This window comes from Rhineura floridana, chromosome 10 (assembly GCF_030035675.1).
Source record: "Rhineura floridana isolate rRhiFlo1 chromosome 10, rRhiFlo1.hap2, whole genome shotgun sequence".
Classification (NCBI taxonomy): domain Eukaryota; kingdom Metazoa; phylum Chordata; class Lepidosauria; order Squamata; family Rhineuridae; genus Rhineura; species Rhineura floridana.
Genome location: NC_084489.1, coordinates 27,825,815 through 27,839,334, shown reverse-complemented (window position 1 = coordinate 27,839,334; position 13,520 = coordinate 27,825,815). Strand labels below are relative to the sequence as shown.

General features: G+C 40.4%; 1 protein-coding gene and 1 pseudogene across 4 annotated transcripts in view; one reads left to right on the top strand and one right to left on the bottom strand.

Moving 5' to 3' along the window:
• The first annotated feature begins 495 nt into the window (after positions 1-495).
• The window catches only part of RBMS3 (RNA binding motif single stranded interacting protein 3), a 734,215-nt gene continuing 721,190 nt past the window's right edge, over positions 496-13,520 (top strand). For 3 of the 4 annotated variants that reach the window (XM_061586167.1, XM_061586164.1, XM_061586165.1), the window contains exon 1: positions 496-715. In XM_061586167.1, the coding sequence (XP_061442151.1) occupies positions 641-715 (75 nt within the window). In that variant the 5' untranslated portion in view covers positions 496-640. Of the gene's footprint in view, positions 716-6,417; positions 6,487-13,520 lie in introns of all 4 variants that reach the window. The other variant, XM_061586166.1, reaches the window with a different exon arrangement.
• On the bottom strand, positions 9,849-9,967 carry LOC133365751 (5S ribosomal RNA; annotated as a pseudogene).

Genomic DNA, 13,520 nt, shown 5'->3' with positions numbered 1-13,520 from the left:
CCGGCTGCGAGGAGGGGGTTTGAATGAAAGACAAGGCAAGCCCAGAAACACCATGCCACTCCGTACGGGAGACGGCAGCAACTGGGCTGTGGCAAGCCAAGACGCTGCCCTCCCCCGTTTTTTTCTTTTCCCTTTTTAATTTTTTAATTCTCTCCCCGCCCCCTTGTTTTTGGTAAAAGGGTGGAGGGAGAAGGGTTGTGAGGAAGCTGATCTGCAGAGATCTGGAGTTACCCGATCTTCCTGATTTCTCCAACAGGACTCCCCCCTGCACACCCCCTTTCCAGACTCTGGCAATTGACATTACTTCAAGCAAAGGGGGGGGCAGGGAAGGAAAATCCTGTTGGGGAGGAGGGTGGAGAAGAGCGGAGCAGGATCTTTCTATCTATTTATAGCTATAACGTTCCTTATTCTGTATTTTGATTTTTTTTTAAATTAAATTTATTTTTTATTTTATTTTTATTTATTTTTTTGCTTCTTGCTGTGTTTGGAACTAGCGAGCGGTTAGAAGGCAAGGAAGTCTGGACAAAAAGCCTCACCGGTCATCAGTACTGTCAGGAATAGTGGTTTAAGAGGAAGAAAGGCCTGGGGCACTACACCCTGTCAACGAGTTCCCTGCATCGGAGATAAAGATTCCAGCTACATGGGCAAACGCTTGGAACAGCAACCAATGTACCCTCAGTACACTTACTACTACCCTCATTATCTCCAAACCAAGGTATGTGGTGTGTGTACTGCAAGCAGGATTTCCTGGGGCTGTCCAGCAGTGTCAATAGGATACCATTAGGCACTTAGTGGATGATGGATGGTTGATTGGCGTAAATTACAGGCATGCTTTCTCTCTCTCTCTCTCTCTCCCTCCCTCCCTCCCTCCTTTGAGTTGAATTCTGTATCATGAAGGAGTAGAACTAATAGCTGACAAAAACAGCCAAAGGCGAGAAAATAACGACAATAATAATCATAATATGAAATGAGCAAGGTCAGAATGCATTTAACAGTCTATGGTGTGTGTTAAAAACAAAAGGGAACGTTCCTATTTAGTCAAGATCGGGTCCTTTTGGCTTCTGGCGGACGCACAGTGGGGTGTGTGTATATATGTGTGTGCTATTTTAATTAAAATGAGCCAGCAGTGCCCAGGTAGCACCCTCCTTATGCTACAAGATCTGCCTGGATAGTGTCAACCATGCAACTGGCCGGTTAGGGGACTTTGGAGGTGATCTGGGCTCGGTGTGTTGGGAACATAAAAGCATTTTGCTCTCAGGAGAGGCACTGTGGACACTCCCAACTTTTAATTTGACACATATGGAAAAGCCGCCAGGGTCAGAGGAGGGCAAAGAGATGACCTAATAAAATCCTTGGGAGTTTTTTGCTTGCATGCCCATACTGTATGTTTTACAGTGTTCCATTAAATATTGATCATGGGATGATCTTACATAGTTGTATTTAAAAGGTTTGGAAATGAGTGCTCACTACTTTTAAAGGGGGGTATGGACTGGCCAACACTTCTTTCTTATTTTGTGTTTATGTATGTATGTGTTTTAGATAGCAAGTCAGGCCCTTTACTACTAGGACTGAAGTGCAGTGCATCACAAAATGAGTTAAATAGTGCATTGTAAATATATAATTATGTTGCTGCTGCATGGTTCACTTCTCCTTAACCTATATTACATTAGTGAACTTTGTAAAATAAAGCCTTGTCTCTCTCCCTCCTACACACACGCACAAGCATGAGTCATTGTTATAGCATCTTTTGAAAAATTATTACTCTGAAGTTTGACCTCAGAAGTGTCTATTAACATATGTGAGCACTTTTCAGGGAGAAAACAAACTCTGTTACATTTGACAAGCCAGTTGAAACACATGAGGCGTGATGCTTTTGGGGGGTGACTGAGCTTTTGATGCTTCTGGTTACGGGTGTGGCAAGATTGCCACATTTCCCTGTTGCTGTGTTCACGTTTTCCACTTCTGAAATTACTTCTCAGTTTGAATTTATTATCTGTTCTCTCAGAATACAAATTAACTAGTCATGAGCAACAAGCGTTTAGTTAGGCAGTTGACACTCGGGAGGATGTACGATGATACCCTTTCCCATTTCTAACCTGGGTACCACTAATTTGTTTGGTGTACTGCAATGTGTAAGTCATCTTTGTGCCATATCAAGCTCTTTAGGCTTTTTGAACAATTGTTGTCATTTTCTTCTTCTCAAGGTCGATTCAAATTGCATTTTACCTCTGTGACCATTTAGTATATATTGCTGCTGCTGCTTCAGTAGAAGCCTGTAGCTAGCTTGACTGTTATATTGCCTATAGCTTTAACTGTTTGGAGGAAAGAGGATGAGACACATGGCATTCCTCAAAACCTGGCAAGCCAAGGACATGAAACAATTTGGGGGTGTTTTTATTTTTGGAAAGAACAATAGCCTCAAGTACTTGATGAGGCACACTGGACATTCTATGCCTTTTGCTCATGTAGTTTAGATGATGCTCGCCATGCTCTTCTGCAACTCCTTGTTTGTACTTTGCAAAATACGCTTTTGGGAAAACCTAATCTTGTGAACGAGTAAAAAATGACAACAGCCTTTTCCACAGGGATATTTTAAATGGTTTTTCTTAATGTATACATATGATGCTAATAGTCTTTCAGAATGTTGTAAAATTGCCATTCTTTTTTTAAAAAAAATAGACTCTATTTGTAAATGTGTATTAACAATACAAAGAGGGCCTTTCGAACAACAGATAACATTGTAAATGAATATTATTTTTATAACTGACATTTTTCTTCACTGCTGTTGAATTAGACAGGTACATTCATAAATACATTCACTGTTACAAACTGTTCAGTATTCTAGTGAAAAAATTTATACACAGAACATTAAGTTTTTCCTTACTTCATATACATTAGTGAACACACACTCACAAACAAAAGTACACAAGGAAAGAGCACATAATGCCCACTAGGATGCATACATAATAAAATGAACACACATACATGTTTCTGCAGTATATTACTAAAGATTTGAAATCAGTACAGGCAAGCAGCATCTGGATGTTGTTCCCTTAAAGCTATTTATCAGTTTCTGGGACTTTAAAGAAATGGTTAGAACCGTCATTTCTGTCAGACTAATATTTTAGTAACCAAATAACTGTAAAAACGATCATTATCACAGAAGCAGATAATAGCACCTTACCTAATGACTTCAGCTGTACCAGAAGATCATTATTAATATTGGGGAACTCAACAACACGATATAATCAGAATGTGCACTGATATGAATTCCCATTTGAAAATCAATACGTAATTAAGTGGCAGTACAGTTATTTCAAGTTATATAGTTACAGATATTAATGTGTAACAAATAAAGCACTCGTACTACAGTTTGGCTTTTTCGATATATCTTTAATGTTTTTTTCTAGGTTTTTCTTTTGTCTACACACTTTGAAAGCTGCAATCATAAACACACAAGTTAGTAACCCCGTTGAATGCAGTGGGGCTTACTTCCAATAAACGTGAATACAATCACGTTGTACATTTCCATTGTATATGCATCTTGTAAGTTGTTTTAAAATATGTTTGCATGGTGCCCTGATGAAATTTTTACTTCAGGATTTGTTATAAAATTAATGTCTTGTCTTCCTTAACCCATTGTTATATGATGGGTTACCTATTAGACATCCTAGACATTCTGTAGAATGTGGAATGCATGCAGTTTGGTTTTAGTTCCTGAAATACAATATTTTGTGTTAGAATACAACTATTAGGTTTGGGTAAACTCAGTCTAATTTGATATAAAGATAATGTATTTTTAAAACATGTCTTTCATTTCCACCCATTAATGAAAATGTCCTGCAGTTTCTCCTTTCTGATGGGGTTCTGTCTGGCTATGCTAATTTGGACTGAAATTTTATTAACATTGTGGGCAAATCTTCATCACCGGACTAGTTATTTCTGGCATGCTATGAATCTAAGTCCATCCAAATATATTTTGCTTCCATTGTAAAATAGAATATATGGTCAGACTGCAAAACCATATTTAAAAAGGGATGTTATGCTAGTCGCACAGGAACAGGATGATTTACTGCATGCTTGGAGCTCGTGCTAAAAATACAAATTTTATTACTGTTGGTTATGTAGTGTTAACATAATTAATAAAATTAAGGGATTTTGTAGCTGTGTTGCTCATCTATATCACTAATCATTGCTGAAAAATGGGAAGAAATACATGCCCCTTTTATTTGGTGACTGGTTGACAAGATCAAAGAAGCTGACATCTATATATTGGAAATAATTCTATCAAAGCTAGTTATTGCAGTTGAGTTTCAACAGTGTTGATTCAGTTCATAGTTATCTGTGAATGGATATTGGATTTAGAATTTGAAGTATGGAAACTGTTCAAGGAGCACTGCCCATTAATATATTTCTGCTCATCTGTGTTTGTTTTTTATTTGTTACATTGATATCCCAGCTTTTTCCCCAAAGAGCTCAAGGTGGTGTACAAACATGGTTCTCCCAATTTATCCTTGTAAGTTAGGTTAGGCTGAGAGACAGTGACGGGCCCAAGATCACACAGTGAGCTTCATGGCCTAGTGGAGATTTGAATCCTGGTTCTCGCCTATTATTTGCTTTGGACATATTTTGAATGTTGCTTAAGTCACATGGTATTTTGTTACCTTTTTTGGTTGACCCAACTGCAACTTTAGAAAGAAGGTGCATGCAGTATAAACACTGAAACAAATGCTAAGGTTATAATCATTCTTGTTATGGGAATAAATGTAATAGGATGTTATTTCTCTTACATGTATGTGAATATGAAATAGTGTATGTAGCATTGAAACTTTACATCATTTGGACACTAAGAGAAAATTTAGCAAACAAAATAGGCATGTGAACAGCAAATATGAGATGGAGATTGTCTTGTATATCACTGTTGACCATTTTTTAATGATCACGTTGCTTATCCTTAAATTACCTAGAGTAGATGAGAATTTATATGAGGAAGAGAACCAGATACCTATGTATAATTGTGAGATATTTAAAAGGTACACTTGCAAAAAATATGCTGCCTTTTACAACATTTTTAAAGTCACTGTTTTACATGAATTGATGAACTTGTGCAAAATTCAAGACCTCCCCAGTTAAAAAATCCAAAAGTATGCACCATTAAAAAAAGATTAAACATGACAAAATTAACCACCCTCCTACTTTTTCCCCCTTCTGACTAATGAAGTTCTCAGTTTACTGCATTTTCCCCACTTTTGGCCATCTGGCTTTAACGAATGCCTTGAGGAGAGACTTCCAGATATCAAGATGCCTGACAAAGCTTTTCTGAGTGGTAGTGTTCAGCTTGTGCGTTGTGCCTGGTGTAAAGTAGGGGTCAGGTGTAAGGAGTATTTCATGAACCACACACTGAGTTTAGGCTGCATTTCAAGCCATCTGCAGCTTGGATTGCTGCCAGGGCTCAAAAGTCTTATAGTGCCAAAGTCAAGGCAAGTGTGTGCAAACAGAAAGAAATGTATTTCTAGGAACAAAGTTGGTATGCACTTAAATCCTTGTTTGGGTTGATAAATGGTAGTATTGCTCTCTCTCACTTTCTCCACACTCCCCCAATATCTCTTGAAGCTACCAGAGCAGGATCCTTTTATTAAAATACATGGATAACAAGGGATTGACCTTTGATTGCAGTAAAATATTTGGATTAATATCTATCCTTGGCGCAATGTCATTTGTTTTGATATGGAGTATGAAAGCTTGAAATTTGTTTCCCTTAGAAACTGAGAAATTCAAACTTGCATGTTACGGTCCAATATAATGTTTGCACATTCACTGGATAAACTTACTTCTGTTGTCCTCAAGGGCACACCATGTTTGAATAATCTTGAATGTGTTGATGATTCTTTTAAATTTTTGTGCAAAAGAAGCCAATTTCCCCCCTTCTAACCCCAGCAACAACTGTATACTTCTATATCTGCCATAGGATTGCATCTTACAAAACATGCAAAAGGTTTAACTCACTGAAGGAAAAATATATGTGTACATGTTCACCAAATCAGACCTTGACTTTCAGAGGGTAAAGATCTTGCTAGAGGAAATGTCCTCTATTCATTAACGTGCTGTAGTATTTTACACATAGCACATATTTAAAAAGCTGTATTTTTATTATTCAGAAAGGTCAGGGCTGAATTATCTTTTGCAACCAACTGAGAAGCCAGGAGATGTGATACTTTTTAATTCCAAGGATTTGGACGGAGCAGTTTTCAGGAGAAATAGGATTTCATAGATTTGCATGAAAACCAGAAGAGGGCAGCTGTCTAGAAAGAGCACCTTGGGTTCATTTTGGGCCTTGCTGTAATTAACACTAGACAATATTAATTTTGAACTGATCAATTGTCTTCTAGTCTTACTGTGTGACACTTGTACTTCCAGAAGTGAGTTCGCACATAGCCCCATTCCAAGGCGTCTGAAGTCCTTCATGGGAAAAGTCATTCAAAAAAGGTACACAGAACTGTGAATGCACTTTGAGCTCTCTCTTAAATGTATGTATGGCTGGTTGATAATATAGCCACTGGCTGGCTGCTCCACCTTTTGGGGAACAAAGCGTCTTGTACCTCTTTACCTGAGATGGGATGCTTCCTTCTCCAGCAACAGGAACATCTGGGACTGTTTTATACCTAGCCAGATTACTTGTCCATTTATTGAATACTCTGACTTGTAGCAGCTCTCTAGGGTCTTGGGCAGAGATCTTTTACATTGCCTGCTATTTGAGAAGTTGGGGCTTGAGGAAGCCAGAATCCACACACACACCAAGATGATAAGGCAGCCGTAGTGATAGCGAGGGGGCAGGGAAACAAATGGTGTAGCTGTAAGTACTTGGCTACAGGTGTGTTCTGATATGCTACAGCCACATGTACATTTAAATCATATTCGCTAATAAGCAAAAAACCTTGCGGTTTAACCTATAGCCTACAGATATTTCTATCAAACTTTAAAAAGCAGGGAAATTGGGCAGCTGTAGTGAATGCACCGGGGGAGCAGGAGACCTGACCTCCTCTCTGAGATATTGTACTGCCCTACAAATTTGTCAAAATGCAAACACAATTTGGGTTGGTCTTTCACAGTCCAATCCACTTGCTGTGTAGCTTGCAAGAATTTGGTAACATATGTCTCTGACAGAAAAAAGTCCAAAAGAGCACTAGGTTTTTTTCTCTCTTTTTAAACTTTGAACTCGTTATTTTCTCTGCTTGTTTTGTGTATCGCCATGAAAATTGAGAGGGTTGTTAAGCAAGTGTTTCTGAGTTCAGGACTATGAGTTTTCTAAGGTTTTGTTTTGAAATGAGCTTATGGGAAACATCAGAATGGCATGGGGGGTATTTTCAATTTAACATTGCGGAATGTGAAAAATCCACGCTGGCTATAGTATACAGCCACTCTTGTGTCTGAGATCAAACAAGTTACCTCCCTGTGTAACAAAGCTGTGCAACAAAGCTGTGCTCAACGATTCTTAAAGACAGCCAGTGTGGTGTTATGGTTGCAGCAGCCTTTCTCAACCTTTGGGTCCCCAAATGTTGGTGGACTACAACTCCTATCAGCCCTAGCCAGCATGGCCAATAGTCAGGAATGATGGGAACTTTAAGTATTCTTTTCTAATTTTAACTGACTTTATCTTTCATAACTTTATTGTACACCACTTAGAAATTCCTGTGTGGCATATACACTGTTGAAACAAATCATAGAATTCAACTCAGATTCATAATGTAGTCACGGCTCCTTGGGGAAAAGGTGGGATATAAATGTAATAAATAAATAAATGTGCATCTGTTTTCTCCTCAAGTTATCAAAAATGGCTAGTCCGTTAAATCCCCCCAACAACTATCCCTCCCCCCCCATGATGACAACTTTGTTAATGATATAGGGGGAAAATATAGCAAAGCTTTCTCCCAAATTTGCTCTGAATCCTGCATTAACATTTTGTTTTGTAACAATTCTTCATAAGCTGCAGCTGTGTGTGATGAAATACAGAAATATCAAAAGCATGTGTGAATAAGGGCTTTTGTAATACACATGTTCAATACCAAGAGGATGCAGATGTGCAACAGAGACAGTTATTTAATCCTATATTGTTATAATGTCTGTGGTAGGTTTATTTATGTATTTATTTATTTTTCATCTTCTGCAGAAGATTCTTCCATACATGTACTCCCAGCTATTGGTTGTGAAAAGTTGAAGTATTTATTTTTGTTCACGTTGCTACTTAGTTATCCTCACCCACCCCCTTCTCAGTGTGGGAACTAGATGATTTGGCAGAGTAAAACTGAAATTTTTATGTCTTTGGATTGTGATATATTTGAATGTGCTGCTGAAGGGATGAGCAGAGGGGAGTGATCCATGTGACCTGTACATACAGTGGTCCATAGATCATCAGGCACAGTAGTGGACTGTACTCATGCTACTGCATGTGAGACCTTAGTCTCTCCCTCTGAGTAGATATTGCTGCCAAGTTAGGCAGTAGCGATCATCTGTTGAGGGGAGAGGATGCCTTAAATCAGTCCCTCTCTGTGGACTGTGAAAAGGTGGTTCTGCTGTCAGAGGCAACAGTGCAAACCATTTGTTTAACAGTGAATATACAAAGCAGGAATCTGGTGCCATGCTCTCTCACACTAACAGTGAATATACAAAGCAGGAATCTGGTGCCATGCTCTCTCTCTCTCTCTCTCTCTCTCCCTCTCTCCCTCTCTCTCTCTCTCTCCCTCCCCCCCTCTCTCCCTCCCCCCCCCCGTCTCTCACATACATGAGTCCTGTGAAGCACTTTCCTATACATGCAGATTGTAACTGGAAAGGCATGTGTGGTACACACAAACCTCTTTCGTCAGGCATTCGTGCTGAAGCAGGAGAAATGAATGGGTTGAAATGTGCAAATTTTGGAGTGAGGCCCCAACACATTTAAAGCACTAGTATACCACTTTTATAGTCATGGCTTTCCCCAAAGAATACTGGGAACTGGAGTTTTTGAAGGGTGTCGAGAGTTGTTCGGAGACCCCTATTCACAGAGCTATAAGTCCCAGAGCTTCTTGGGAAGAGGGATTGACTGTTAAACCCTTCCAATGAAGAGACATGTTCTGTTGTTTCTCTGTGTTAGGCATTTCTCCTTCTCATTTGATTTTTCTTGTTAAAGCTGAATATAGGGTTTTTTTAAAAAAACAAACAAACCCCACACCTAAAAACTTTCATTATGTGTCTAAGAAAGTCATTTAAGTGTAAAACACATTGACTTCAATTCAATTTCAAGTTGTACTTTTGCATTGTTATGGGTGTACTGTGATGTTGAATTTTCTGGTTACAAGGCTCTGTCTTGCTGGAAGCCATCACTTGCTTCCATCATACTCCTGTCCGATTTCCCTCCCTTCCCTTTGTGCTAAAATGTTCATTTAAGCAGTTCTTTGACAGGAAAACAGCAAGCTGCCTTATACTGAGTCAGAGTCATTGGTTCAACTAGCTCAGTATTATCTACACAGTGTAGTATTGTCTACGCTGACTTGCTGCAGCTCTTCAGGGTTTCAGGCAAACAGCCTTTCTCAGCCCTGCAGACCTTCTATATGCAAATCAGATGCTCTACCACTGAGCTGTGGCCCCTTCTCCAAATTCATGCATGTGGATTTAGTACATGTTTTCTGCATAAGAAAAGCTTGTTTAAGAAAAGTGGAATAGTCACACTTGTATGCATTTCCTACATTTGTTGTTGTTTTATGCCTTCAAGTCGATTATGACTTATGGCAACCCTGTGAATCTTTTTTGGATATAGTCATAGGGTTTTGATGGTATAGAGGTATTCAGAGGTGGTTTACCATTGCCTTCCTCTAAGCCTACGACACCCGGTATTCCCAGGCGTTCTCCAATCCAAGTACTAACCAGGCCTGAACCTGCTTAGCTTCGGAGATCAGATGAAATCGGGCATGTTCAGGGTAGTATGGCCGTAGGCATTTGCTACATAGGAAACTTATACTGAGCCAGACCACGGCTCTTCAGGATTTCAGATTTCCCAGCCCTACCTGGCAATGCGAGGGATTGAACCAGGGACTGGCTGCATGCAAGGCATATGAGCTACCACTGAGCTCTTTCCTGTGTAGCAGGGGTGCCAGCAGGATTTCCTGGCCCCAGTGCACTGTAAGTGGATTGGGCCCCCTGCATTCCCACACACATCACATCACCTGGCCATCTATTGGCAATAACTGTTGCTTATGACATGTCTTGCCAATGTGGCCAGTGATTTTGAATCCACAGTTAAGATGTATTTATTTAACAGAGAGTTCCTGCTCTCACAAGGCATTTTACAACAGTTGTAAATAGTTCAAACACCATAATCATAATAATCCTCTGGATATTTTACAGCGAAACGAAAGTTTCCCAACCCTGATAAACGACAAGAAGAAGATGCAAAGAAAAAAAATTACTCTTAAGTAGGTGTGCCATTTCACAACTTTGGTGAGTGAGCCAACTCTTGGCTTAATCTACCTCACAGGGTTGTTGCGTACAAATATACCTTGCCACCTTGGGCTCCTACTGGGAGGAAGGGCGGGATATAAATCTAATAATAATTAAATATATCATGTCACATTCACATACCATGTAGAGAAAAACAAACATGGATAAAGCCAGGAAAGCAGCCCACACACAGTATGCACATATAGCTTTAACTGCATTCTACTATCCCGATATTTTACTGCAAAATACCCCCCCCCAAAAAAACACCAGATTGCCAATCCTGATAAATGATGACAAGAAGAAGAAGAATCTAAGCATGTATGGATTCATAGCTTTGGTGACTGAACCAACTCTCAGCCTAATCTCTCTCTCTCTCTCTCTCTCTTGCACGCACCATTGTAAAAAGAAGTACTCAGGGTACAATAACTTACTGTCAAAACCAGTTGGTCATTGCAGTTTTTTAAAAAGACACAATATTAGTTTCCTGTTGGATAACTGCAGTGACACCTAAGTAAGCCATGCCTAATTGCTTTTAAAAGAGGTTTGGGGGTAAAGAGCTAGTGTGGCAGAGTGGTTAGAGTGTTGGACTGGTACCTGAGAGACCAGGGTTCAAATCCCTACTCGGCCATGAAGCTCACTGGGTGACCTTGGGCCAGTAACTGCTTCTCAGCCTATCCTACCTCATAGGGTTGTTGTGAGAATAAAATGGAGAGAAATGTTTATGCCACTTTCAGCTCTTTGGAGGGAAAAATGGGATATAAATGTGATAATAAATAAAGAGAGATAGATTAACACCACACTCTTCCTGTGTCTGCTCAAAAGCAAGTCCCATTGACTCACTCCCAGAAACTTGAGTCTAGGATTAAAACCTAACACAAGCAAACAAGGTGCAAGGCAGGTCAGTCACTTGCAGAAGTTGCTCAAAAGGGCCCCTCACCTAGTCCACCTTCACTCTCTCGGGGGTGTTGGGCTGGCAACTGAGATGGCAGGGCTGGGGGTGGTTTGAGAGGGGCCTGCTTCCTCATTCATCTGCTTGCCCTTTCAGCTGCTGTGTTCAAGTCAAGGGATACCTGCTGCTGCGCTTCTGGATCAGCTTGTTTGCCTCATGCAACTCATGAGTTATTGGGGCAGCAGCAGCTGTTTAGCAGTGTGGTGGTGCTTGTACAAATGTACTCCCTTTGCCCCTCTGTCGAGGGCCATACTAGAAGATATTGCAGGCACTGTTCAAATTCACTTAAAATAATGGACATTTTGCTAGCGATGCCACTGGGATGTTGATGTGTGTGCGTGAGAGAGGGGGAGAGAATGCTAATTTTCTTGGGTATTGTGACTGACTAGAAAACCAAACTCTCACATCGCTCCACAGAAAGTTTTTCTCCCCTCAAAAAAGTCAAAGGCTCTTACTTAAAATTAAAAAGGTAGCAGAGCAGCTTTTAAACTGACTGAGGGGGGAAACCCGACAGGAGCTGAGGAAGGTCCGGTTCAGAATAAACCTCCCCCCTGGGATAAAAACGAAAGAAATGATGAAATTTTAAAAGGGGTAGGCCTAGAAGTAGGCATTGTGAGAGCAGGGGCACAGGATATAAATTCAGAAGAGTAAAATTACCACAGGCCAAACCACAAGTGCCAAAGACACTTGAAGAGAGACACTGCTTACAAGTGCCTGTACGCTAATGCTAGGAGCCTCCGAACCAAGATGGGAGAACTGGAGTGCTTGGTCTTAGAGGAGAGCATTGATATAGTGAGCATAACGGAGACCTGGTGGAATGGAGAAAACCAGTGGGATACGGTTATCCCTGGATATAAACTATATCGGAAGGACAGGGCAGGACGTATTGGTGGCGGAGTCACTCTATACGTGAAAGAAGGCATTGAATCCAGCAAGCTGGAAACCCCAAAAGAGGCGGACTCCTCCACAGAATTGTTGTGGGTGGTGATACCATGCCCCAGGAGGGACTTAATACTGGGGACGATCTATTGTCCTCCTTATCAAAATGCTCAGGGAGACCTTGAGATGAGATATGAAATTGAGGAAGCATCCAAACTAGGAAATGTGGTAGTAATGGGTGACTTCAACTACCCGGACATAGACTGGCCGCATATGTGTTCCAGTCATGACAAAGAAGCAAAGTTTCTAGATATTCTAAATGACTATTCCCTAGACCAGTTGGTCATGGAACCGACCAGAGGGATGGCAACCCTGGACTTAATCCTCAGTGGGGACCGGGACGTGGTGCGAGATGTAAGTGTTGTTGAACCGATTGGGAGCAGTGACCACAGTGCTATTAAATTAAACATACATGTAACTGGCCAATTGCCAAGAAAATCCAACACGGTCACATTTGACTTCAAAAGAGGAAACTTCACAAAAATGAGGGGATTGGTAAAAAGAAAGCTGAAAAACAAAGTCCAGAGGGTCACATCACTCAAAAATGCTTGGAAGTTGTTTAAAAACACTATATTAGAAGCTCAAGTGGAGTGCATACCGCAGATCAGAAAAGGTACCACCAGGGCCAAGAAGATGCCAGCATGGTTAACGAGCAAAGTCAAGGAAGCTCTTAGAGGCAAAAAGTCTTCCTTCAGAAATTGGAAGTCTTGTCCGAATGAAGAAAATAAAAAGGAACACAAACTCTGGCAAAAGAAATGCAAGAAGACAATAAGGGATGCTAAAAAAGAATTTGAGGAGCACATTGCTAAGAACATAAAAACCAACAACAAAAAATTCTATAAATGCATTCAAAACAGGAGACCAGCTAGGGAGGCGATTGGACCCTTGGATGATAAGGGAGTCAAAGGTGTACTAAAGAACAATAAGGAGATTGCAGAGAAGCTAAATGAATTCTTTGCATCTGTCTTCACAGTGGAAGATATAGGGCAGGTCCCTGAACCTGAACTAACATTTGCAGGAAGGGATTCTGAGGAACTGAGACAAATAGTGGTAACGAGAGAGGAAGTTCTAGGCTTAATGGACAATATAAAAACTGACAAATCACTGGGCCTGGATAGCATCCACCCAAGAGTTCTCAAAGAACTCAGATGTGAAATTGCTG